Raw genomic sequence first — 26,097 nt, 5'->3', positions numbered from 1 at the left:
AAGTCAGATCTTTGTTGTTATATCTTTGCTGATCTTGTTGAAGGTGGCATGTATTTGTACTTTTGTTCATGTATTGTCCAATTTCAGCACTCTACAAGTAGTAGTAACTAACTGCATTTTTCAGGTGAAAGCGTCACTATTGCTTCTCTTTTGCCTGTATTTTTCAACTACAAATCCATTTTTATATAGGTGAATTACTATGTAGTCGCACAATTAAATATTCCTAAACACAGGGAAGAAATATTTTTATAAGTTAGTATAAGTTTATCATTTAACTATCTGTAATATGAGCATCTATAAGAATATTCCAGGGAAAACAACAGTTTATAGTTTTGAATATTATTAAATATACAAATATTAATATAATCCAAATATTAAAATTATATTTAGATGCATAAATTTAGAGAAAACTTAGCTATTAGTTTTAATTTTACATGTGATTTATTGTTATTAATAATATTTGTTCATCAGCACTATAATTTAAGCCAACTACTTGTATCTTAACAATTTTTTTATATTTTGAAAAACTTTACATCTGTGTTGCATTTTGTGATGTGCTGCTGTCGTATATCCCCTTATGATGTAAATCAAAATTGCAAATACAAACAGTCCAAACATTGTGGGAAGTTTGGTTCTGAATACAAGTTTCACATATCGAATCTCTCTCTTCTAACATCTGACCTACATTCTAAAATCCTGGTAGTTTACCTTATGTTACTTTATTTATGGAATGATAAACATAAGTATCATTAATTTAAATTGACAGGTTAATCAGCATAACTTCTTCAAGGTTTCCCTCTCTCTATTTTTGTCTCTTCCCTGCACCCGATATCTGAAAAATTACAATTTAAAAATTGGTGTATTATACTCACAAGAGGCTGTTACCCAAAATATGAACAAAATCCTCAAATCCATTTGGAATATCAAAGGCGGGGAAGAAGCAGAATCAGACAAAAGTGAAAGGAATCCTTTTAGTAACCCCTGCTGTTCCAGAGAGTGTTGGAAGTACACAAGAAATTTCTTCAGTTTTCCTTGGTCAAGAAGTGAACCTCTGTCAAAAAGACTTAGACGTGTTCACACTGAAAGATCAACTCTCAGACAAGCTAAGGAGTTCCTACTCAGAGTATCTCACGGAGTTTTGCCCTGATCAGCTTAAGGAGAAGGAATAAAATATATGTAACAGAATAAAGATTTGATGTGCCTTTCTTTTTTTACCTCTTAATAGCATCCTGCAAATAAGAGCTGGTAGTCTTTACCAGTGGTGAGAATTCAAGCTTATGTTTATCAGCCATTCATCATTATCAGCCATTAAGATGCAGAGCATCAGTATAAAGACCCTACTACTTCCTTTATTTAATAAAAATGTTTGTAGAGACATTGAGTTCAACTCACAGATTAGTTTCTGTCATTTATGTGAATGAAGACTTTGCAGAACGTTCATTTGATCTCATGTTATTGAATTATCTTTCTAGATTATCAAATTGTTGGATGGAAAGCGATCTCAAACGGTAGGAATTTTAATATCCAGTTTACACCTGGAGATGAAGGATATTCAACAAGGTAAGTGTTTCAAAACTATAATGTACCATATATACATGGTTATTTTCTCATAGGACCACTTAGAGAATTTCTTACAGCATTTGCTTTGAGTATGATCCTCTTATGATATCTTAAGAATTATTCTTCCAGTATGTTCTAGTATATGTAAAAGCTTCATCTAAATAATCAGAAACAAATTTTGGTACAACTCCTGTATCTTTTCAGCTCACCAATCACTTTTCTCATGAGAAAACAGTGTTTTCTCAAAATGTTTTCATATTCCTTTTCCTTCCCTGTGGTTCCCTCCTTTTGCCTAAGCAAGTCCCACACTGACAAAAATTAATTAGAGGTCTTGTATGTAAGTCTTTAGGGTTTCAAACATGCAGTTGGTATTTGTTGAATATTTAAATTTTTCTTTGCTAGCAGTATGAAATGCACATCCAAAACTGATGCAGCTACCATGTAACAAGAAGATGATTATTGGATGGTGTTTTTCAAAGCATGGGGCTACTCAGTGTATAAATTCCATTACTGGTAGAAATTATCTGAGTTTGCCAATGCAACTGTAGAGAAATAAAGATTTTTCAGAACCCTGGGGTAATTCAGATTCTGCTTATGTTCTGGATTTAAAAAGATATTGTTTAAGGATATTGTTTATTTCTTTTTCACATTAAAAAAAGGAAAATATTCACCATTTAAAACAACTGCTGGAAGAATTCAAGTTGATGTCTCCTTTTTGCTATTGTTTTCCCTCCATCACATGCAAATGCTGGGTAGGGTGTTGAGATGCTGCTGGCATTGATTATTATTAATTTCAGAAGAGCCTTTGAGCATCTAACACTTTAAAAGCACAAGGGTTTACAGATGGCTCTTGGGGTGGAGAGAAAGAAGAAGAAGAAGGAACAACTTTGTGCCTGCCAGTATTGTGTGAAAGGTATCAGAATGAGATGGGAAAAAAACTGCTATTATTAAAGATGTCAATAATTTACTGGCAGGAATTATAGCAGCATAGGATAGGATAGCAGCTGTAATATAAAAACTGAATAGTATTATTGAGTTTCTTCAGAGGTACTTTTTATTTTCTATGCCATGATGTTCTACTAAAATAAGGCATATGTGACTGCAGCATATCTATTTCTATCTCAGTTGTTTGCTGTACTTCTACAGCCTTTGAAACCCTCTGACCAATTTATCCCAAATTTGAGAGAGAAGAATAAGTGTTCAAAATATTTGTATGTGTATACACTAGCATTTTAGTTTGAATTAGCAGTGTGCTGTTGAAGCAAATCTACCGGTTTTCCCCTTAGCTGTGTTTGCAATGCAGTCTGAGTGCACAAATATCCTTTGGAATTAAATTAAACTAGAATTTGTGTTCAGGGAGCACACCAGCAGTCTTCACCTATAGCAGGCTTTAAAGTCCACAGTATCAGACGAGCTAGTTTAAAGTACAACTCCCTGAAATGTGCATAGTGTGAATAGTGCATCCCCAGTACCATCTGTAGATCTACAGGACTACACTGCTTGCAGTTTGTGGACACTGTTAATGTAGTCCTACAAGTTTAATGAAAATTAGAATGTTAGTAGAAGAGGGACACCAAAACAAGTGTCCTGTCACCGAGGAAAGTTTGTAACTCATCGCCTGCTCTGTTCTGAGAGGTAGCAAATGACTGGCCTGTCACCACATGTGTTGCTCAAGGCAGCAATAGGGTATGTATGCTGTCACTTGCTTTTGGAAGCAGCTAGGTGATACAAGAGGAATTTGGGAATACTGTGGGGTTTTTATAGGGGAACTTTTTTCCTTTTTTTTTTTTTTTATATAAATTTCAAAACACTATGAGTGACTCTAATCAAGATCCATGTGTAGATTCTATTTGGGAAAAAAAAAAGAAAACCCAAGAAAAATAGTTCACCAGATCTGGGGAGAACATCTGTATTGTAGAAGGGTCCACTAGAAATGCATCCTATAATGAGGACAAAAGTAGTTATATTTGTTCTCCATCTAGGGCATGTTTTTCCCTTATTTTTTGTTTAATTAAAAAATGTGTGGAGTCCTGCCTTTCAGCATACTTTAAGGGCTGCTGTAGTCAATGACAAAAAAGATCATAATAAGCTAAATAGCTCATGACAAAATTTAACCAAAAAAGAGTATGATCATTTCATGCATTTGATGCTGAATGTCAAAAGTTTTTTGTTGTTTTTTTTTTGTTTGTTTGTTTGTTTGCTTTTAGAAAGTAGAGTTACAAAGAGTTACTTCTGAGAAAAATAAAAATTAAACACTCATTCCTTTTTTCAAACCACTTTCCATTGCATAATTCAGTATTTGAAAGACGAGGAAGAGAAAAGTTAACTGTCAGCTTGCAACAGAGAATGAATAAACTTGTAGGAAAAGAAAACTGAAATGAAAAATAGGGCATGTAATTTTATTTCAAGTTGTTCTGACTGTATGTCTTGAAAAGCCATAAACAAAAGAAATTACTGTCCATATATAATGCATTGTTACTCTATTTTAAGTGTCATTTATAGGTATAGAAAAACCATCCCCGAATTACTTCTGTGAAGAATTGTCATATGCATAGAGAGGCATGCAAAAAAGTAGACAATTGTAGAGAAAACGAGAATAATCACAAGAAAAATTACCTACTTCTCTAAGATACTGTGAGATTTCTACAATCTGTAGGATTACCCTCCCAAGCTAAAGTAAATAGCTTCACAGTATATTCTTTAGATAACTCAGCAGTGCAAAACAAATAAATGATCATATCTGGCACCCAGATGTTTCAGCTTGCATTTGATAATGAGCCAGCTGCCACACTTTGGGAAGGGAATCTCCTGCACATGTTAGTTTGAGAGAATTAAGTTCATCCTTTAACAGATACACTTAAATTCTTGCTGTATCTGGGTACAGTCTAGAGAGATGGCAGGGTAAAAATGAATAACATTTTGTGTAGTATTGACACTTATATGATGAAGAGGGAAAGTTTATATCGTCATACAGCACCTGTCCTTATGCTCAGTTTTTTGGAAGGTGGGAGAGGAGGAGAGATCCTAAGTGCTGTAATGTTCTGAGAACACTAACAAATGTTACTGGTGAATTTGGTACTGAAGAGGGCAATACCGTTTCTAGTTAGACCACTATTAATAATATTAATTTCCTGAGCAGAAGTGGACAGAATGTCTGTCTCAGTATGCTATATAGAACCTGTATATACACTTAAAAATCAAATAGAGGTAAATTATGCATAGGTTTGAGATTATTTTCAAGTCATTTTCACTGTTGTTTTTTTTTTAATTAACATTTATATAGAAGGGATGAGGAATAGTGGAAATGAGCTGTTAGATAAGGAACATGCTGTAACACTGCAGACTTAAAGACATAAATTCCTTTTCATGGGTGTGCTTCTGTCTTACTTCTGTCATTGTTCAGCTGAAACATTACAGCTTGAGAGACAAACTTGTGGCTCAAGACTACTTGTGTGGCTTTGCTGTTAAAATATTACGACTCACTCCATAGTGAGGAGATTCAGTTATGTAACTAATGGGAAATGCTGGTTATAAGTATATGCAAAGACCCTCTGTGGGCTTACTGGCCATCGTTCCAGTCACTCAGGCAGTTCCCTTTAGAGAGCTAGCCGTAGCAGTAGACTAGAAAGCAAATAATAATAATGTTTTTTGTAGTTTAGGTCATCTGGGCTGGCTTCCCATGAGGTACTGAGAGAGTAAACTCAAAAAATTTTGGGAAAGCTCAGATGAAAAATAGTTTCAGTTACAGAAAGCAAGATAAAATATAGATGCCTGTGTCCAAAAGAGTAATTCTCCCAAATTACTGCCTACATCACTGCCTGCATTTTGCCACTAAAATTGTGAGGCACAAGAAGTTCTGCTTCTGTATGTTGCTGGAAATAACTCCCTGTCTAATACCTCCTGTTTCTATCAGGATGCATTAACTAGATCCTCTCACATACCGGAATATTTTCTTTGGGACCAAATCTATGAGATACGGTAGATCACACCAGATGCACACTTTATAGCTTATTGCGCTCTTTGTGGCAATAAAGTACCACATTACTCCATGCAGAACAGCTGCAGACTGTGCTAGCACATTTACCCAGGCAAGTGCTCAACACAGGGTAGTGCTGTAATGCTGTCAGAACTTAGCTTGTATGGCAGAGGAGAGAGCTGAATGCTGATCCTTGGCATTAAGACTCTTTCTAATGCTAATTATATATATATATAATATATATATATTATTTCGTAGACTTTAGGTGATTAAGTATGATGTGTAAGACTCCATTTATTAAATCATAATAGCACTGGCCAACCTGTAATAGCATGTATGGGGACCTAGTATGTTTATTGTGCATTTGAAGCATTCTTTTGTTTACCAAAAATGTAAGCTAGGTATGCAGAGGCACATTAAGCTTTGAAGGTAATAGAGAACTTAGATCATACTTAGATGGGATGAATTAAAATTGATTTTGTTACAAAACATGGGTCGTGCCATCTGCTTTTGTAGATTCACCTTCATGTGGAAAAGATTTATTAGGGGACTAGTATCGCAATAATGATATTCTGATGATGGACAATGCAAATGGCTATCATGCCAATCTACATTTAAAAAATTGCTTTGTATTGTGGGAGGAGACAAACTGACTTACTATAAAGAACACAATTATAATACTATTGTGCAATGGCAGTCAACCAGTTAGAAAAGTGTTTGATTGGTCTTCTCCAACTTGATTTGTGATTTACCCTCCGTTGTCAACATATTGAAGCAAATAATTGGAAGAATGTGAACAGCAGCTTAACTCTTCCACGCTGATGATCAGTTCAATAACCGTTCAAATTATATTATGTTTCTAATCATTCTGTCATTTCTGTGTGGTCTTCCTCTAATTAGAGGCTATACAAGTTATATAAATAGGCTGCATAGTTTTAATGCAATTTATGACTTATGACACATCTAAACCTTAGAGAACGGTGTCATTTTTAACTAGGCACTTGTCTTAACACCCAAGAACCTATGTCTTATATGTATAATGCAAGCTATTCCAAAGCAACACTAATCTGCAAACCTTAGTGGGCTCAGAATTTCTAAATCCCAGCTTGTGTTTTAACCATATCATGTGGCACAAATAATTTCAGAATTCTATTCTCTATTATATTTTGGTAATACTTCTGGATAAAGTAAAGTGTTTTGGAATATTTCTTACTTTCACTATATGAAAAGAGTGTTACGGATTTTCAACTAAAATATTTTGCAGAATGGAAGCAGAGATAAAAGTTACAACTGTTGTTCTGAAATTGTGTGACTTTTCCATCTATACAGAATATTATGCATATGCATTCTGTGCATTCTGCATACTATGGATGAAGTACAGAGATAGCTATATACCCATCTCAGAAGCTGGAAAGCAATTTCCTTTAAAAGTTATTTTCTTTGTTCTGGAAAATTCACAACATATGTTTTTGTACGTCTGCCTTGGGCATCCAATCTAATGTTGGTTGCCAGAGTCTTTTGCTTATGTCTTCTTGCAGCAGATGAGCTTTCCTAGTCTTCTAAACCTACATTGTGCATATGGTGCTTCTTAGTATTGTATATCTTAATGTTTTTGTGTTGTGTGATTGGTGAACGCTGGAGAAAGCCTTTAAATAAGTTCAAACCATCAGATCAATTTTTCAGAAGTAAACCAGAGCAATTTGGGTATTTTAGGTGGTTTTGTCAAGTAGGGATTTGTATTTAACAATCATAGTGACTTTCTAGTTGACTAGAGGGAAGTGATTGCCCCACTCTACTCTGCGCTGGTGCAGCCTCACCTTGAGTACTGTGTGCAGTTCTGGGCACCACAGTACAAAAAGGACATTAAACTGTTGGGGAGTGTCCAGAGGAGGGCGACGAAGATGGTGAAGGGCCTAGAGGGGAAGACATACGAGGAGCGGCTGAGGTCACTTGGCCTGTTCAGCCAGGAGAAGAGGAGGCTGATAGGGGACCTCATCGCAGTCTACAACTTCCTCGCGAGGGGGAGTGGAGGGGCAGGTGACCTATTCTCCGTTATCACCAGTGACAGGACCCGCGGGAATGGTGTCAAGCTGAGGCAGGGGAAGTTTAGGTTGGACATCAGGAAGAGGTTCTTCACGGAGAGGGTGGTCGCACACTGGAACGGGCTCCCCAGTGAAGCAGTCACTGCACCAAGCCTGTCTGAATTTAAGAAGAGATCGGACTGTGCACTTAGTCACATGGTCTAAACTTTTGGGCAGACCTGTGCGGTGCCAGGAGTTGGACTTGATGATCCTTATGGGTTCCTTCCAACTCAGGATATTCTATGATTCTAGATCAGTCACAGTTTCATTTGCATTTCCCAGTGATGAGCTTCATGTTCTTATGATACCGAGCCTTACTCAGAAGAATATAACACATAAAAGAAATCAAGTACTTTCAGGCCAAATGAATGCAACTTTTGCAAGCTCTTTTTATTTAAATAACATATTTCTGTTTTATCGTGAAGGAACAGTTAAGATAATTTCTTCATATTTCATGGTTTGTCACATTAAGTGGCGTGATACTGTTGCATATATGTAAGCTCTGTCGTCAGGACTTAAATCCTGATTTAACCAAAATGTGTTTAGTAGGAGTGAGGCTGTATATGAGAGTCAGCCTTAAGACTTTTGGTATTTAAGCAAGTTAAGAAGAAAGAACTGTCTTTTTCATATTTAACCTTTAAGCTCTACAGTTGTATGTAGACTGCAGACAGTACGCTTTAAATTCTCAGCTTTTCTTTGGTTTACATTTTTAAAGTGATAAAATAGAGCATGTGAAAAATCTGTGCCAGTAGGGAATCTGTTTTTTACAGTTAGATTCATTTTTAAAAAGAGTCTGTTAAAAACCTTTGGTAAAAGTTTATATTTGAAGCATTACTCTTAGTATGTGAAATGTAGTTGGCAAGTGTTTTTATGTGTGCCTGTTAGTTTGAATGCATGATGCTGATCTGTTTTTTGTCCTAGCTGACGGTTATTATATCCTAATGGGTGCAACCCTGCACTAATGATCCTTGTGTATATAAATTCTTCTTGTTGTGAGCAGACACCATAGGCCACATAAAAATGTTTGCCTCAATTTCCCTGCAAAAAAGGATCTCAGAAACCAGACTTGGCCAAGTAACAGATTTTTTAAAGGTAGAGGAACCCAATAAAATTACCAGCTTTTCACAGCATGAGTCTACTTCCTTTCAACATTGTGAGGTGTAGGTGAAATATTCTAACTGAACTGACAGTGTAAGGAAGACAGCTAACTAGAAAGCAAGATAAAAGTAAAAACCACCAATGATGATTGATATTGTAATAGCTATTAATTGTTTTGGAGCCTCTTTTGTAGATTTATGGTACTTCACCTATATTACTTACACTTATGTGAGTCTTGATATAATGAATTTCAATGCATTAAAGTATTGTGGCTAAATTCACTGTATCTGGAATAGCATTTTGAAAAACATCAAAGCTCTTATTAATTTTATTAATGTTAAAATACATATGAATAAAGCTTTCCTGTGTTTTTTAACAAAACAAATTGAAAAGGTTTAGTTCCTTGCAGCTCTAAGGAAAAAGTAAAGTAATTAGTTCCTTTGATCTAGAGAAATGTTTTTTTTTTCAGCTGCCCCAACTCAAGTTAATTTACAGAACATACTGTGAACGTATTGCACATGCTATATTTTAGGAAGAATATGAAGAATACTGAGACACCTGTGAATTTGGGGATTTCTTCCAGCTTTTAAAATCAATGTTTCTTTAAAAAAAAAAAAAAAGGGAGAGAAGAAAAAAGTAAATGGCCAATTTTTGTAATTCTATATGTTTTCATTTTTGTCTTCTGCTCCAAATGTGTATGGCATTAAGTGTGATCAGTTTGAATGAAAAAAGATAGAAGGAAAAACATAAAGATGTAAAGTACACAAAGGTGAAACGAATCTGCTGTAGATTTTGGCAGTACTTCTGATTTTTTGGAAGTGTGTCTCTACATATGCTAACATCCTAAGATGTCATTCTATCATTGAATTGAGAAATATGGCTAGATTTTTAACTGTGCCCTGTCTGCATGGACATTGCCAGTAACAGCAGGACAGGTTGTATATCAAGTAGGCCATAAAATATTTTCTTGATACTTCTGTTGAAACACACAGTTGCCCCAAAAGATAAAATAATACATATTAATGTCTTTTAACACTGATTATTGTTAATTCTGTTTAAAATTTGTTAACGGCTCATATTGTGTTTTATTAATCTCAAACATTTTGGCATAGGGAATAGTTTATCATGTTACTTGAAAACAATGCTTTTTTCTTAGGCCTGTTGTTAAGTACAAAAAAGTTTTTAACTACAGAGCATTTAGCATTAAAAAAACGCTTTGTGATTTTGGCACCATCTTTGTCACAGTTATATGTACAAACATTGATATTCCTGTTAATGTGTTCTTTTTTCAAAATCCTTGCTGTAATTCTAATAGTTCCATACTTAAAAGATCTACTATTTGTTACGTGTTTTGCATTTCTAGTAAGAGTTAAAATTACCTCCTATAAGTTGTTTTTCTAAACAACTATGGACTAATAATTTTTTCTTCATAAGCAGATTTCATAGTATCCCAAAATAGAGTGGAAGTGAAAGTGTAAGGGAAAATTTTTGAACTAAATATGCGTATTTAAAAATCATAAAGTTAAACATGTTAGACTATGAAAACAATTTTCCAGTACCTTTTCTAATCACTAAGGGTTTTTTGAAATTTCACTGGATAATGCAAAAGATAATGCAGTTCATGGAACGGTCTTGCTAGAGCCGACAGATGATCTCATAGATTCAATTCCTAAGGATTTTTCTTTAAAAACAGAATTTTATCTAGCTCTATAGGTGGGGTTTTATATTTGGTTACACTCTTGGGAGTTTTGGATATTTAAAATAGGACAAAATAGCTGTAGGTATTGTTTTGTTTGTTTGTTTGTTTTTTTCATTGATATTGTCTTCTTCAATACAATTATTTACTTCTAAGCCAGGTGTAATGTCAACAGATTGAATCATAATTGACAAGCAAAATTTTAAAGCGTTCTAAATGTCATTGAACCTTTTAATAAAATTAATTACCCTGCCACAGAGAAAATTTACTAGCCTGCTGGTTAATATCACAATGTAAAATCATGGGGTAGGTGGAAGAGCAGGCGAAAGCTTATTACTTTTAAATAATTATTTAAAGATGTGTTACTTGCCTCTTTCAAGCTTGGATTGCAAATACAGCAAACACTTTTAAAATCTTCCAAATTCACTAGTAGTCAAGTTTCCTTTGAATAAATATAATCCAGTTGAAATTAAAAGTTATCGAGTACTAGTAACAGGGTGGTTCACTGGTTATGTGGGAAACTGGTAGAGGCCTTAATCTTGATTCTTTTGGGATTAGTGTTCCCAATAACACTTAAACATAAGTCAGTAGTTGGGAAATTGTGGCCGATCCCATTAGGAATCTTGATGAAATAGTGTTCTAGAAAAATTAAACATCCAAGTTATTCATCTGCCATTGTGCATCTCTTAGCTTGCTGGACTTTTACATTAGAGAGCATTAGAAAGAGCGATGAACCAATACACTGCCTAAATTTTAATGGGATTTTCAAGTGTTGGAAACACATAATACTGTATAATCCAAATGTAGTAAGATTTGGAACTAAGCTAGGAAACATTTTGAGACTTCTCATTGTTGTTAACAAGCAATAATTAATCATTGAAAAGTATACTTTTGGTGTCTGTGTGAGATTTAGAAGTCTTTATCTGGAAATTTTCTTGTGGGTATTTTTCTAGTGGTAAAGCTAACTCAATTGCAAACTTCTTTGTGAAGATACCTTAAAAATCTTTAATACAACTGATTTTTTTTTTGCAAGTTTGTCTATCTACTTCCCAAGATTGGTAGCTCCAAGACAAGCTGATCTCACAGTTTCATATCTCCCTGAACTCCCATGCACACAGTGATACTTTAAATGCCCTAACTCTAAATTTCTTCCTATTCAGCCTTCTAAGCTACTGTGAAATCTGTGCTATTCGTTGTCTGGTATACAGTGTTCTCATGTTCTCCAGGCTGGCAGCTGCACAGGAAGCTGACCACCTGGCAGGTCATATCCTTGACTGCTGAATATACTGGAGAGTAGAACTCTGTTCTCCTGAGATAGAGTTTATAATAAGTTCTTGCATGATTGCTGCCATTTAAAATCAGAAAAATAAGATGTTGAAAATAGAAATTATTAATTGGATGTAAATACATTTCTTAACTAGGGCAGATCTCTTCTGTATGTTTCCCAAGAAACAGAATTGAACTCACAGTTTGTTTTCTAACAACTAATTTGTGACTGTATCCTATACAGCTATTCTGTGTGTTGATGACTCTGTAGTAGACCTGGAAACACTGGAAGCACTTTATGAGAATGTAAGTAAGTTGGGATACATCTGTGCTTAATCACCATAGCATTCAGAATTTCAGATGTGCAATAAGTAAAATTTTATTTTATCTTGTCGTTTAAAACTAGAGACATTATGTAAAAAAATTCTTTAAGGAATTTAACAATAATCCAATAGGTGACATCAAAAGATATCATTGAGATGCGTATTTCTCTGACTGGCTTAAAAGTCAGAAATTTAAAACATTGGCGTGCCTTTGGAATCAGGCTAAAATGATGTAACAGTAAATGATGTGACATTAACAAAAGAAGAAACATCTAGCAATGTTCTCTTCTGAACTGCCTGAAAAATACTGGCCTTATTAAGGGGATGTTGTGTGCTAACATGCTGATTTTTTTCTCATCCAAGATGTAAGTGGATAAAGCAGTGAACTCAGGCTAGTGCATTGCCATCCTTACCTAAGTTGCTTTGTAGACAGCATTCTTTAATTTAGACTGTGATGCTGAAGTTTCATACAAAAATATGTTTACAGTTGGCTGTAGAAATATCAGAGCTATATCTATGATCCAAATGCTTTGAAGCATCCTATAGCAATATTTGCAGTGCCATGCCCTACAAGGATGCCTTGCTTTATGAACATGGTAGTAAATGGAACTGCAAAGCAGTGAAGGAAATTGTCATACTAGATCAGTGCTAGCTCACTCTTTTGGATAGTCTAAATGTGTCCATCTAAGTATATAATTATTTGCAGACAAACAGGTAGAGCAATAATTTATTATTTTGTTTTAAAATGTTATTAATTACTTTATATTAATTCACTCAGAGAGCACAAAAAGATGAACTGGAGAAAATCAAGCAATATTATCAGACTTCAAAAGAGGAAGAACTGAAGCTTCTGGACAAACCAGAACAGTAAGCGTTCTTTTCTTAATATTTTATCAGTTATGTAGTGTAGTCCTTTGGTGATATGTTAAAAAGAATCTTTATACATAATATTTGCTAGATAATAATTTTTTTCCTGTATTTCAAGGCATGGTGTTAAATTTGTGTTTATCTTACTTTTTTCAGACGTCACAGGTAATACTTGGTCTACTTGGAGCACCAAAACTGATTAAATATGTGGCCTTAAATCAATAAAAAATTATGTTTCTATTCTTATATTTGTAGAAGGCTTATCCTTCCCTTAGAGCTCTTAAGGCTCTTTTAAATTAAAAGCCTGGTCCCATAAAGCAGGGCCAGACTGATTTTGCTTGTTAATACTTTGGAGGAGCTAAACAAACAGAAGGTTTTGGGGAGTCCAAGGCACAATTTACACTCAAGTCATGCTGTTTGAAGGCCTACTAGACTGATTCCACAGTTTGTCTTCTGTGACCATTGTGGGCAGTGACAAATGTTAGGATGAAACAGTTCCTAGGTGTAGCTTCTGCTGTTGTGATAAACTTTAGACCAATCTGGAAATCATAAAAATCTGTGAACACCATGGTAATACTGAATTTTATCTTAGTGTTTGCATTTGATTCCAGATTAGGCTTACCAGTGGTATTTGTCTTCTGCTGTTTTGCCACTTTTCCCTTTGTATTTCCATCCTCTCCTAATCACAGTGTGATTTCCTGCCTTGAAGCATCTACCCATTTTGCATCCTTTTCTCTCTCTTTCTCTTTTTGTCTCTTCTGCTCTCTTTAGCATAAGAAAGAGTAGCAAGGGAAAGGATTGAAACAGTAGAGATAGCATATTATTGTTTGATGTCAGAATATTACATTTCCATACCTTTTTTCCCATTAGACTGTAGACGGTGAAGAGTGGATTTTTTTTTCCTCTTTCTCCTAACACAAAGCAGCTAACTACTCAATGGTGATAGCTACATACAGTTCACTAGGGATAGTTCATCTTGGAAGATGAGGCTATCACGCTCTCTTGAATAAGAGTGGCTTAAGAACACTTAAACTATCTTGTTCATGTATCCTGTATCCATGTTTTTCATTGCCTTGGCATGGTGCATAAGAATACATTATGTAACTAGTTGATGTTTTCCAGAGTTTGAATCTTTGGCAACCTGCAAGTCTGAGTGAAATAAATATAAATGTATTTTGTGTTCTGGAAAACATGAGTCCTGTAGAGCTCTAGAGTTATAAAAGGTTGTCCCTTCTTGTAAATTATATTGGAGAGAGGTTGGTGGAGAAAGGCAGATCTTAAACACAAAGTTGGACTATCATTGTTCCATAATTAAAAGTAAAGAACTGTAAATAAAGCAGTTGTGCTTGGTCATTCAGAGTGAAATACTAGTGTTAAAAGCAAAAGCTACTCTATCAATTATTAATCTTTGTTGTCACTGCAAGTCTTATTTATCCCCTTTTCACTCTGTTAAACTGCATAGGTTAGGAAAGTTAGCTTTTCAAGATGTTGCCTATTAAGTAATTTCTATTGCTCCTTCAAAACGAAGTCCTTTCTGAAAACTCAGTAGATAAAGCTTTAACCTGAATGCAGAACTAGAGATTTGCTGGAACTGCATATGCTTAATAACTCCATAAAACGTTAAAGACAGAAAAGTGCAAAATTGTAGGTATGAGTAAAATAATTTGCCACAGGGCATAAACCTGATGTATTTTCTTTAATAAGGATCAGAACAAAAGTGCAAATTAAACCTTTTATAAATGGTTGTAAATACCAGTGATAGACATTCATTTATTGACTTGAATTCACTGAAGTCTAATAGAAATCTCTGTCATTTTAAAATGCTTTGGATTCCCAGGCAAATAGAAAATTTTACTTGTATCACTAACTTCACATGTGATTTTGATTTGTTTTGCTGGCATGTTACACATGCTATTGTTGGCACAAACTGTAAATACATCTCAGCAACATGACAATATCCCCCAAATTATTCTTCATGATAATAGTTGCTAAGATGCTAATTAATATTCATTAACACAATAAAGATTTATATGCGTAATTGGCCACAACTTGTGTCTTTGCTAGCAGGATACAGATGCTTAAGCTAGTTTCCAATAAGATCCTTCTAGTTTTAATATCTTTTTGAAGTCCTCGCTACTGTGAAAGAAATACTAATGAAGGAAATGGTAGCAAAATACGTTACTGAAATGTTCTGTTTTGTATGTAGTTTGAATTCAGAAAGTAGTGGACTATTGATAATTGCAGATAAAATAAGGCTTTCTGTACAAGCAATGCCATTTGCTTGTCTTCTACATACAAATAATTTTCACTGACTTCAGTTTAAATCCTACTGGCTTCCTTAGAAGCTTGCAGGATTAGATACACCTTTTTAACAACAACAAAAAAATTTAAATCTAAATTTTATAGTCTTCAAATGTGGATAAATGTGACCCAATAAATAGTTCGCTGTTACAGAATCATCCCTCTTTGACTCTCTTTTGAAAGAATGTTGTATTATACTAACAACATGGTAATGTGTCTGATTTTGAAAGTAGTTTCAAGTCCTTTGTTACAAGATTCTGGTAGGATAAAAGAGTTCTCAAGTAAATGTATTTTTTATTTATAGTTTCTGCAGAAGAGGAGTAAAATGGACCTCACACAGATGAGCAGCAAATTCTTTGTGTTTACTTTAGGCCATGAGAAGTGTAGCAATGAGAAACCCATCATAAAGTTATGTCACAGTCATCTCATTGTAACTTTAAGTCAAAATCATACTTTCCTCATTTTAAAATTGCAACGCTGACTGAACTTTTCTCTGAAAAAAGCTTCATCCACCTGAATGTGGTGGTTTATCTTTGATAAACCATAGGTTTATGCCGTGACATTCTGTTTGGTAACTGCTAAGATCAATTCTTCTTTGTGACATATTTCAGTTATAAATGTTTGGTCAGGATATTTACGTTGAATACTTTGAATTCCAAAATCTGGAGACATTTTCTTTTTATGCTAAAGCTCTTTTAATTCTCAGCACAATTATGTTGCACTCTGATGACCAGAAATGTGGATAAAAGTTCCCCTTTCAAGGGAAGGCAAGAAAATGTATCATTTGAATTTTTAAATTTAAACTTTTAAAATATATGTATGTATGTCAGAACTTTTGTGAAGCAGTTGGGGTTTTTCTTTCTTTTGTTTCTCTCACACGAAGTGCACACAAAATATCCTCTTTTTTTTCCTGGCAATACCATTCATTCCCAATAGGAAGTATTTTTATTAATACCAGCTTGGCATTTCTTTTTTTTCCCATTGCTTAAATCCTAGAGCCAAGCCTGGCCTCCCCAGTCCTTCTCTCACAATAGATTTTCTCATCAGGCAAGAGAGAAAAAGTCAGAAAAAAAAATGATGGTCCAATTAGAATGTTGTATTTCACACCAGCCACAGGTGGATGTTACCAATTTTTTAGACATGCACTGTGTATTCAGCAAAGCATTGCATGCATGAAAAATTTATAAAGGTGATTTAAAGATACTGGTATTCGTTATAGTGAGAAAAAAAAAAAGAAATAGTTTGAAGAAATCAGATGAATTGGTTTAAATAATTAAAATAAATTTAAGAATTCAATCTAATAATGATTCAGAAAATGTCCCAGAGTTCAATCAGGAAAAAAAATCTTTAAAGCATCATATTAAAGGGGATTTAAGAATATCTGTAGACAGGAGATTGGAGGAATTCTACTAAAGTGATATTGGAGCAAAAGACAGTTTGTTTCTAGATTTCAAGAAAGCATGCATAGCACTGGAATCATTGACTCAAAACCCACAAAGCAAATTATGCAAACCCTGTTATTATAAGAAACGTTAAAGTTTCTCATATTATTTAGCCAAACTCTTACATTTTAAATTGAAGAAAAGGGAGTAAATATTTGTGTCTTGGGATGCTTTCATTTTGTAATACCCGAACTGGAGTTGTTGAATATACTTCTATTTGTTTTTATTTACCAAAGAGTTAAAGTAAAAAAGGTGGAATAGCTTCATGAGAAGAGTGAAAGTGTGAGAAAAGATAAAGAACAATTAGAGAGTTGGTAACTTTGCTGAACAGTGACTGAAGAGAGATGTAATCTGCAAATATTTTACAGCTAAATACGCGGCTAGGTGCATTACCATAAAACATGCTGCTATAGAATTGGAAGCGTGGTGCAAATTAGTAAAAGAAAATTGAGGTTGAGCATCAGAAGAAATTTCTTGGCAGACATTCTATATTATGAAATAACTTTGTAGGAATATGTTGAGTTCAGTATTGCTGGGCATGTTTTAAATTGAAGCAAAAACACACAAGTGAAAACACTAAATAGCGTTTCTCTAGCTTTTGCTTTTTTTTTTCCTTAAACCTATGATCTTGGCTTATAATTCCTCTTTATTATTAGACAGTGAATTCATGTTACAAGAATTAATGTCTTACATCTTTCTTGGTATTAATAGGATTTCTTAACACATTGAACACAGAACACTGAGGAGAAAGTATACAACAATTATAAATTCTGTGAGAATTTTGAATCAAAGTAGGAAAGATTGCATTATATATGTATTTCATAACACTACAGCTCTGATCCAGTATGTACCTCACGGATGTGAAATGTAGGGATTCATTTAGTATCTTTTTTTTTTCCACAGATTTTTATATGAGTTATCTCAGATTCCCAACTTCACAGAACGAGCTCAGTGTATTATCTTCCAGTCAGTTTTCTCTGAAGGGATAACATCAGTTCACCGGAAAGTTGATATCATTACTCGTGTTTCCAAGGTAAGTCCTAATGGGAACTAAATAAAAACATAATGTGTTTTAGATTGCTTATGTGGGTTTGTTTGTTTGATTGTTTTTACCAAAAGTTATGAACCTTAAGCATGGTTATTGGCTTTTCAGGGAAATAAAAATATATTGATATTTTTAACTGCATATAAGAACATGAGGAGGAGGTAAGAGGGAAGATGAGTTGTGTGTGATGCTGTATGTTCTGCTTAGGAATTTTTTTTTTTTTCTTGAACATCAGATTTTGATTACTTCGCACATTAAGTGGAAAAATAGATAACGTCGATAAAATAGAAATTAAATATCAAACTAACTTAGTCAATGGCCTTGCAAAGTTACTTTGTTAGTATACCACTATGCAAACTTGACTTGCTTTTAGTCTGTGTCAAATCAGAGATCATTTGCTTTGTCCACTATGAAACTACTGGTAATACAATGTAAACATACTTATACAGTGAACTGTATAGTAGCTGCCTATGACATACATTAACTTATTGATTTCCCATGGTATCCATACATTTTTGTTACCATGATAGAGCAGATTTCTAGTACCCGACAAAGCTTTACCTAAGGTTTCTTTACAATGAATAACTGAAGAGAAGATTTTGAAATTATAACAAAATTTGAAAAGTAAAAATGAAATAAGAAATAAAAGAGAAATGAAATAGTGTCCTGAAGGTATAACAGCCTGGCCAGGACAGCATTTAATTTATTTATTTTATTTATTTATTTATTTTTGCTATGTGGTGTCTTTCGAACAGCTTTGCTGCCACAAACTACCCACACTCTATTCCTTTGGATATTCTTTGCATATTCTAACTAAAATAATTACTTAGTATTCCCTTTCCAAAGGAGACATAAAGAAGACACAAAGAAGTTGTATGAGATAGGGGAAGAGTCATTACCCTTAGTTTACTTAAGAGGACCTCATATGACAATTGATTTTTTCAATGTGTAATATAAAGCTACATAGTTAAGAATTAGGCTCATGGCCTCAGAAGCTTGATTGATAACATAAGTGTCTTTATATAGAAATTAAAATAATTTATTAATTCTCTACTTTGTTGCTAGATTTCTTTTTTCTTTTGAGGCATAATTATTTTGTCCTTAACCCTGGTATATCTGCACTAAGTATAGATCCTGAAATGTGAATTTTCAGAGCACCAGGGCCAATGAGAAGCAGACTGAATAATGACTTTCTGAGTGTAACCCAGTGGCAGCAAAAATAACACATCTCCATTTGACTGTGCATTATGTAAACTCATGAAAAAACACTTTGTCTGTGAGATTTTTAAAGGCTACTGAGGATATTTAGTAATATCCTGCTGTAAAATTTCTTCCATTAATCTTTCTGTCATCTACATAGTATATAATGCTATATAATTTACCTCATGTGGATTAAGTTAAAGATAGTATCTTAGGCAGCTATAGTCTAATAAATTCTTCTTTTAAATGTTTGATTCCTGTACCAGTTTTAGCTTCCTTTCCCTGTAGAGGCACATGAGAAACAAAACCTCCTTTAGCAAAAATAAAATCTAAAAAACTTTGTTGTACGAGCAATTAGAATTTTTGTGTCAATGTATGTTTCAGACTAGTATCCATTTTCCAGGCTTTGCTGAACATGACAAGTGTAAAGGAAATTTTAGGTTTGATTCTGGCTTTTGGAAATTACATGAATGGTGGGAATAGGACTCGAGGTCAAGCTGATGGATTTGGTTTGGAAATACTTCCCAAACTAAAGGATGTCAAAAGCAGAGTAAGTACTCTATTTAATTAAAGATTTATTTTCTCAAGTGATATCTTTCTGTTTCATCATTTGTCCAAACTTAATCTTTTCTCATTTCTTAGCTTGAAAGAGCAAGGCACTTTGTACCATTTTCTTCTTTTTTCTCCACGCTTTTTACCTCTTTCTTCTACTTACATGCTTGTCTTCATAATCTCCTATTTCTCCTATTCACTACCACTAAAATAATTTTCTCTTGTGAGAACTTCGGTGTGTCTGTTTTACTAGTTTTACTAAATTACAGTAGGTAGAGAGACATGAGAGATCACAGACCACTGAAGTCTTCTCCAGCAAATATCCCCATACTTTTTTCTTCTTTTAACTGTAGCTGTATGTGAGTAAAAAGGCTTTAAACATCATGTTAAAAAAAAAAAAGCAGCACAGAATGTACACTTAAGAATTAGACATAAAGGATTTAAATATATATATTACAGGATTTTAATCCTCTTCAAAACGGTGTGTCAGATCCAGCAAGATACTGTCAGTCTTTTTTTTGAATTGGCGGTTAAGCAGATAAAGGGCATGAATTCTGAATGGCATAAACAAGCAAATGCTCATAGATGGCAGTAAATTATTTTTGTCAAAAATTGAGAACCAGTAGCCCATTTTTGATTAGTCATGCTAGGAACAAAAGAAGGCTCAGACACACTGTGCATGCCTTTTGAGATGAGGTTACCTTGATCCTTATTTCAGCAGGGTAGAGGATGAGGTGCTAGATAATGCAGACAATGGAAACACCACTCAAAAATCCTCCTCTGCCAAAGCATACCTAGGCGCCATATGGATATCAGAACTAGCAAAGGGTAGGAGGTATTTTCTACTGATGTTGGTAAAGATTTGGAGGTAGAGAAAAACTGTTCTCTCACACGCTTCCTCTTTTCCTAATTGAAGTGCTATTCTAAATTGTAAGGAAAATACAGTTGTTTTTTTTTTGTTTTTTTTTTTTTCCCAGTTATGGTGTATGTAAATAGGAATGTTCTCAGTTTGGGAGACAAGCAATGTCAGATAAACAGTATGTCTAGGGAGCTTTTTATTTTATTTGTGAATGCGACCACTAACAAACAGTAAAACCAAGATTTAATATTTTTTTTCTGTGAGCCACTGAATTTATGAAAGTTTTTCCAAAGGATTTGTGTCTTTTGTCTTCTAACTCTTACTTTCCTCTTCACTGCAATAGTTCAGCTGTCCCATAAGACCACTTTTTTCCAGTTCTACTCCATGGACAAGACACAATACAGGCTGCAGCTAAACTAGATCTAGGCCCGGCTTCCCAGTACTCAGGTGTTCATTGGTCAGCTAGCTGCCATGAGGAAAAATGTAAAACAACTGAGCTCTGCCTGGCTTTTCTCAGTTGAAGTACTAATTTTATCTCTTTCTATCTAACCATTAACTTGTAAGAATTTAATCTTCTCTGGGACTTTCCAATTTGGCTGGATTTAGTCAACACTGCAAAATTATGAGTTATGAAAAGGAATGACAGATGTACAGTATAATTGCATAAGACTTGTTCTTTAGCAAAACAAGCTAAAAAATTACAGTACTTCCAGTTTCCTGGTAGCCAAAATAAATATATTATTAGTTTATATTGCTGTAAGAAGTAGGAAAAACTAGTCTCCAAAATGCATTAAAAAAATCAAAGGGGCCAGCTGCTATAGGCAGATATGGAAACTTAGAGATAACTGGAGAGTGTTTTTGTGAGGAAGAAGAATGGATGGTCTTGCATATTTGAATACTAAGGTGTCCTGTGTCCTGTTGTTCCCTTTCTGGAAATTGACAGCAAACAATATGACTTCTAGGTAAGCTAAATTCCAGGAGCTAAGGTAAAGTGTCAGCGCTGAATGTCTTTTATTTCATGTAAAGGTTATTTGTTGTCACAGGGATGAGCCTAGAAAGCTACTTGATACAAAAAATAAATAAAATAAAAATCTAGCTCACCACTTCAAAATCCCTGTGTTTTTTTCATATGGAAATACCATTTAAACAAAAGTCATAGGTTTGATAGCTTAATATGTAGAAAATAGAATGGGCGTATTTAACTTTGGAAAAACAATCAAATATTCATTCAGTTCTTTTTTGTCACACAACCTGCCAGCAATTCTGAAATGGTTATGTAAGCAGAGTGGTTTTGACTACATGATAGCAATGACTTGCTTAGTTAAGAATTTTGCTGGTGTTTGATATTAATAAAATATTACGTGCTGCAGGCTGTAATACAGGTGAGGCAGCTGTGTACAGGAAGTCAGACATTCACATACATTTATACTAATACTTGTCAATATAGGGTATAAAACCCCATTAAAAACAAAACAAAACAAAAACAAAAAAACAGGTAAGACATCCCAGATATAATTCCCTATATTCTAATTCTTTTCTGTTGTTCAACAGTACCCTGTAATGTGTAAGTCAAAGTTTTCTCCTTTTCCTTTAGTTCATGTCCTATGCTGAACCTATAACATACAGTAAAATAAAATGTTCTATACATTTGTTGTATACAGGACCAATGGAAAAGATGTTTCCACAAAGACAGCATTAAAATTCATGTTTTTAAACAAAAAGGAGATGAAATATACTTGTTAGGTACATGCTGTCCAGTTTTATATTTGGTGTAAAATATGAAAATTACCTTTGCCCCTTCCAGATCTTTATTGTACATGACTTCAGACTGGTCAAATCAAGAATTTCAGCTGACTTTAATATATAATACATTTAACTATATTTTTTTAGTTAATATTGTATTCAAGAATAATATATTATATAATATATATAATATATATATAATATTATTCTAATAATATTGTTAATGATATGGCTAATATAATACAAGAATGCCTTGTATTATAAAAAAATGTACAGTGGCAGCTTCTCCCACTGGATGTTTTCTGTACCTGCTATTTAGAATGTCTAAGTCCAGTGGTAGCATAATCAAACCTGTGATTGTTATATCATTTTTTTGTCAGCAATGTTAGGAATAATGATACTGTGAATTCTATTTCTCACAGCAATAAAACTAAATAATATATTTTGAAATACAGTAATTTTTTACTTACTTGAAAACAGTGTTAGTCATACAACATTTAACGTTTGTATGTATCCATAATCCATTTTTAATGATATATTACTGTTTTTCCCTAGGATAATCGTATTAATCTTGTGGATTATGTTGTCATATATTACCTGCGCCATTGCGATAAGGTAAAAGATTTATTTGCTGTACACCTCTCTAAAAGTGACTTCTTTAAGAATTTGTAAAAGGGTTTGCATTTGCCTTTTTTTTTTTTTTTTTTTTTCATTTGACCGCAGTAGTTGTGGACCTCAATAGGTCTGAAGTTTGCTGAAGGCTCTTTGATAGTGCTTTGGAAAATGTTACATTAACTCTGGAACTAAACACTGCAGACAGCTGTCTATGACTCTTGCAGGCCTGACAGGTTATCCCTCCAGTCACTTCTTCTTATAACCTGGTTACTGTAACATTGCAAATTTTATTTTGATGTGATAATAATGCAAGACAGAAGCAATGTTTGTCTCTCATGATAGAATACAATGACAGGTTGATATTTTAGAATAGGTGACTCAATTGATGGAGATAAAGTTAGATAAGGAATGTGGGAAGAGGCATGGCTGCTGATTTGAGTTACTTGTGTTTATGGGGCTTTTTGATGTGTCCAAAGTTTTGGAGTGGAAAATTTAAACTGTTTTCTTCAAATAAAAATGTCACTATTGATTGATTTTAAGTATGTAATTTCTTATTTTTGAAATTAAGATGATGTCTCCATTTGATATTTGAATTCTGGTCAGTTCATTGACCAGAATGATTTTTCATGGCCTTATCTCTGGTTGAATATAAATGTTATTTCTTTTTATTTTTTATTTTTAGTGTTTAAAGGTTTTTTTGGTTCGTTGTTGTTGTTTTTTCTTTTTCTTTTTTTTTTTTAATTCTTACATATGCATGTTGAATTGAAGAGTTAGTTGTCATAGAAATTTTTTCAAGGAGTAAGACTAAAGTAACTGAAGACATCACTAACACTGGAGGGTTTGTATGTCAGGACATTGTGGAACAGCTCCTGAGGCTGATCTATAGAGAAGACAGAAAACTAGCAGATATGAAGATCTGTACAAATAGGATTGTTGATTTTGTTTGTTTATTTGTTTGTTTTTTCCTGAAGCAGGAAAATAAAATTTTTGTACCCGAAGTGCCTGTCTTGTAAAAAAAAAAATCGCATTACAAAAGCAATTTTGTCTAGTCTGTAATTTTATTTATTTATTTGTTATTCCTGCAAAGTTTCTGCTGTACAGTAGTTTTACTTCAGGGAATTCTGTAAGAACAAAACAGTTTATCTTCTCTTCAGAGGAAGTGAAGACAATTTAAATTTTATCCATTGTACTGTTTTCTTTCCCTGAGTGCTCATATCTTTCTAATAATGAAATTATTTGTTCACTGTTTACAAAATAGTTCTCCAGCCCATGAGCTTTCCTTTATTTCAGACTGAAATCTGTGCGCAGATAGTATTTTAAACTCACTAGTACATAGTTAGGCAGAGTAATGTCATTGTAATACCATTTATACACTGTACTTGTTAAATTTCCCCTGCTTAGAATCTCCTAAAGCTGGTGGGTTTTTTTTAGTTCTAAAGTTTTTTTATTGTGCTAAAAATAAGGTATATGCTTTGGAGTTCCATACAGATATTAAACTTATTTAGTGAACTGCAGAGACCTTCAACTATATATTTTTTTCTGTATAAAATACTCCAGGCAATATATAAATATTGTTTTCAATTTATCCATATGAAGTGTGTATATATGTATTGGATTGGGAAAGGGTGAAACCACAAACTTTTGGTATAAGGTCACTTGCTCCGTTAAAATAGGCATTCATGTTACCTGGTTTTAGGAAACTTCTAATCCGTTATCTAAACTTCTGTTGATATAAAATGACCTAAAATGTTGTGAGCTTATTGTTGCTTCATAGTTCAAATTGAGCACAGTTTGCATTACAACGTCTAAAAGGAAGTTTCAACACTCAGACTGGTCAGGATTTCATCTTAAATGATATATATATGCTGTTTTAGCAAGAAATATTTAAAACGTTATTTTTGTGTGTTTTTAATAGTGTTTTATAGATGCCATTTCAAAAAAATAATTTATTTCACTGTAAATGCATTTAATTTTCATAGTGGCCTATTTGTTTGTTTGTTTGTTTTTTTAGGAAGCAGGAACAGACAAGAGTATTTTTCCTTTACCAGAACCACAGGATTTTTTCCAGGCCTCCCAAGTTAAGTTTGAAGACCTAATAAAAGACTTAAGGAAACTGAAGAGAGACCTAGAAGGTAACTGGGAACTTTCAAATTTGTTCAGCTAACAACTAAGTGCCATTTAAAATGTGACCTTTATGAGGTTTGCTTATTGCTAATTAGGTTTATAGTGTTGATTCATTTGAAGTTTTTACACTGTGGCACAAACTACCCCCATAAAATAGAAAAAAATATTTCAAACTCATGACTTAATAAAAATGAAAGTAAAGGTACTGAAAAATAATTTTCTATAATTCCCTTTTGCAATTGAAACACCCCTAAAGAAATGTGTGAATTTTTCTCTGGCTTCTTCATAACTCTATGTTTGACTGTAGATAACCTGCTAGTTCCATAACATAAATACTTTCTTCAGTACTCATGTAACAACAGTTTAACAGCTTCAAGAAATAGTTGAATGCTATTAATGTAGAAATAAAACACAGCTTGCCAAGGCACAGCAAAGGGAAATGGAAAGCTCCAGTTCAAAATATTTTCACCCTGGGACATAAAATAAACATTTAAAAATGTTTATTACAAAGAGGGGCTCAGAAACCCAACTCATCTATCAATCAAGGTATTGAGTGGATATGAAGTAGGAAGAGTTGCTCTCTAAGTGTTACAAGCAGTTTCATTTTTATTTTGTGCTTCATATGACTCTTAAAAATAAATCGTGTGAATGATGACTGAATATTTCAAGCCTGTCATTTTTGCTAAGGCAAAGTTGCTATTTTTACTGAAGCAATTACATGTAGAAAATAGAATTTTGGGACAGAATCTGCATAAAAACTCATAAAAATCTCCATTTACGTTTAGATAACACATCTGCATCAAAATGTGAGAGTATTTTTTGAATCAGAGTTGAACAAGCTGATTTTTCAATGTAAAGCAATGAAAACTGTTAGAAATAATTTATTGTTACAGTTAGAAATGGCTGAATTAGGTCACTAGTATCTTTAGGATAGTTTCAAAGGTTAACAGTGGTAGGAAGGTATCAGTTATTGTTTGTTCGACCCGGGCAGAAGTGAGTGCTCTATCTCCTCTCATCGCTTGGCCCTGTAAAACCCTTGGCCTGCCCTCTTTTGGGCTAGTTTGTGCAGAAACATGATCTGTGTTTGATCTTGTACTTTTTCAGCATGTAGTCCTGCTGTAACGCATCTTAGTCTTGTAGGATCTGCATTGAGGCTGTGACATTCACATCATATTTGTTCTATATTGCAAAGAGAGAGACAGAAAGTAGGAAAAGCACTTCAACTAACTTATAAAATTAAAACTGCAGCTTTCTTGTAATCACTGATTTCTCTTTCAACGTGTTTTCTTAGATATTCAGAGAAATTTTTTTATGTTGAGGTTGTTTTCACCATTTTTCTTTGTAAAGAT

At 33.8% G+C, this 26,097-nt stretch overlaps 1 protein-coding gene across 1 annotated transcript in view; it reads left to right on the top strand.

The window, feature by feature from the left end:
- FMN1 (formin 1) overlaps positions 1 to 26,097 on the top strand; it is a 143,621-nt gene that overhangs the window by 57,532 nt on the left and 59,992 nt on the right. Inside the window, exons 6-12 of the mRNA XM_048058754.2 lie at positions 1,473 to 1,560; positions 11,922 to 11,983; positions 12,779 to 12,867; positions 17,514 to 17,643; positions 19,259 to 19,405; positions 22,565 to 22,624; positions 24,636 to 24,756. Coding sequence (XP_047914711.2) covers positions 1,473 to 1,560; positions 11,922 to 11,983; positions 12,779 to 12,867; positions 17,514 to 17,643; positions 19,259 to 19,405; positions 22,565 to 22,624; positions 24,636 to 24,756 — 697 coding nt within the window. The remainder of the gene's footprint in view (positions 1 to 1,472; positions 1,561 to 11,921; positions 11,984 to 12,778; positions 12,868 to 17,513; positions 17,644 to 19,258; positions 19,406 to 22,564; positions 22,625 to 24,635; positions 24,757 to 26,097) is intronic.

Source organism: Anser cygnoides, chromosome 5 (assembly GCF_040182565.1).
Source record: "Anser cygnoides isolate HZ-2024a breed goose chromosome 5, Taihu_goose_T2T_genome, whole genome shotgun sequence".
Classification (NCBI taxonomy): Eukaryota; Metazoa; Chordata; class Aves; order Anseriformes; family Anatidae; genus Anser; species Anser cygnoides.
Note: the sequence above shows the minus strand (reverse complement) of the source record. Positions and strands in the feature narration are given on the sequence as shown.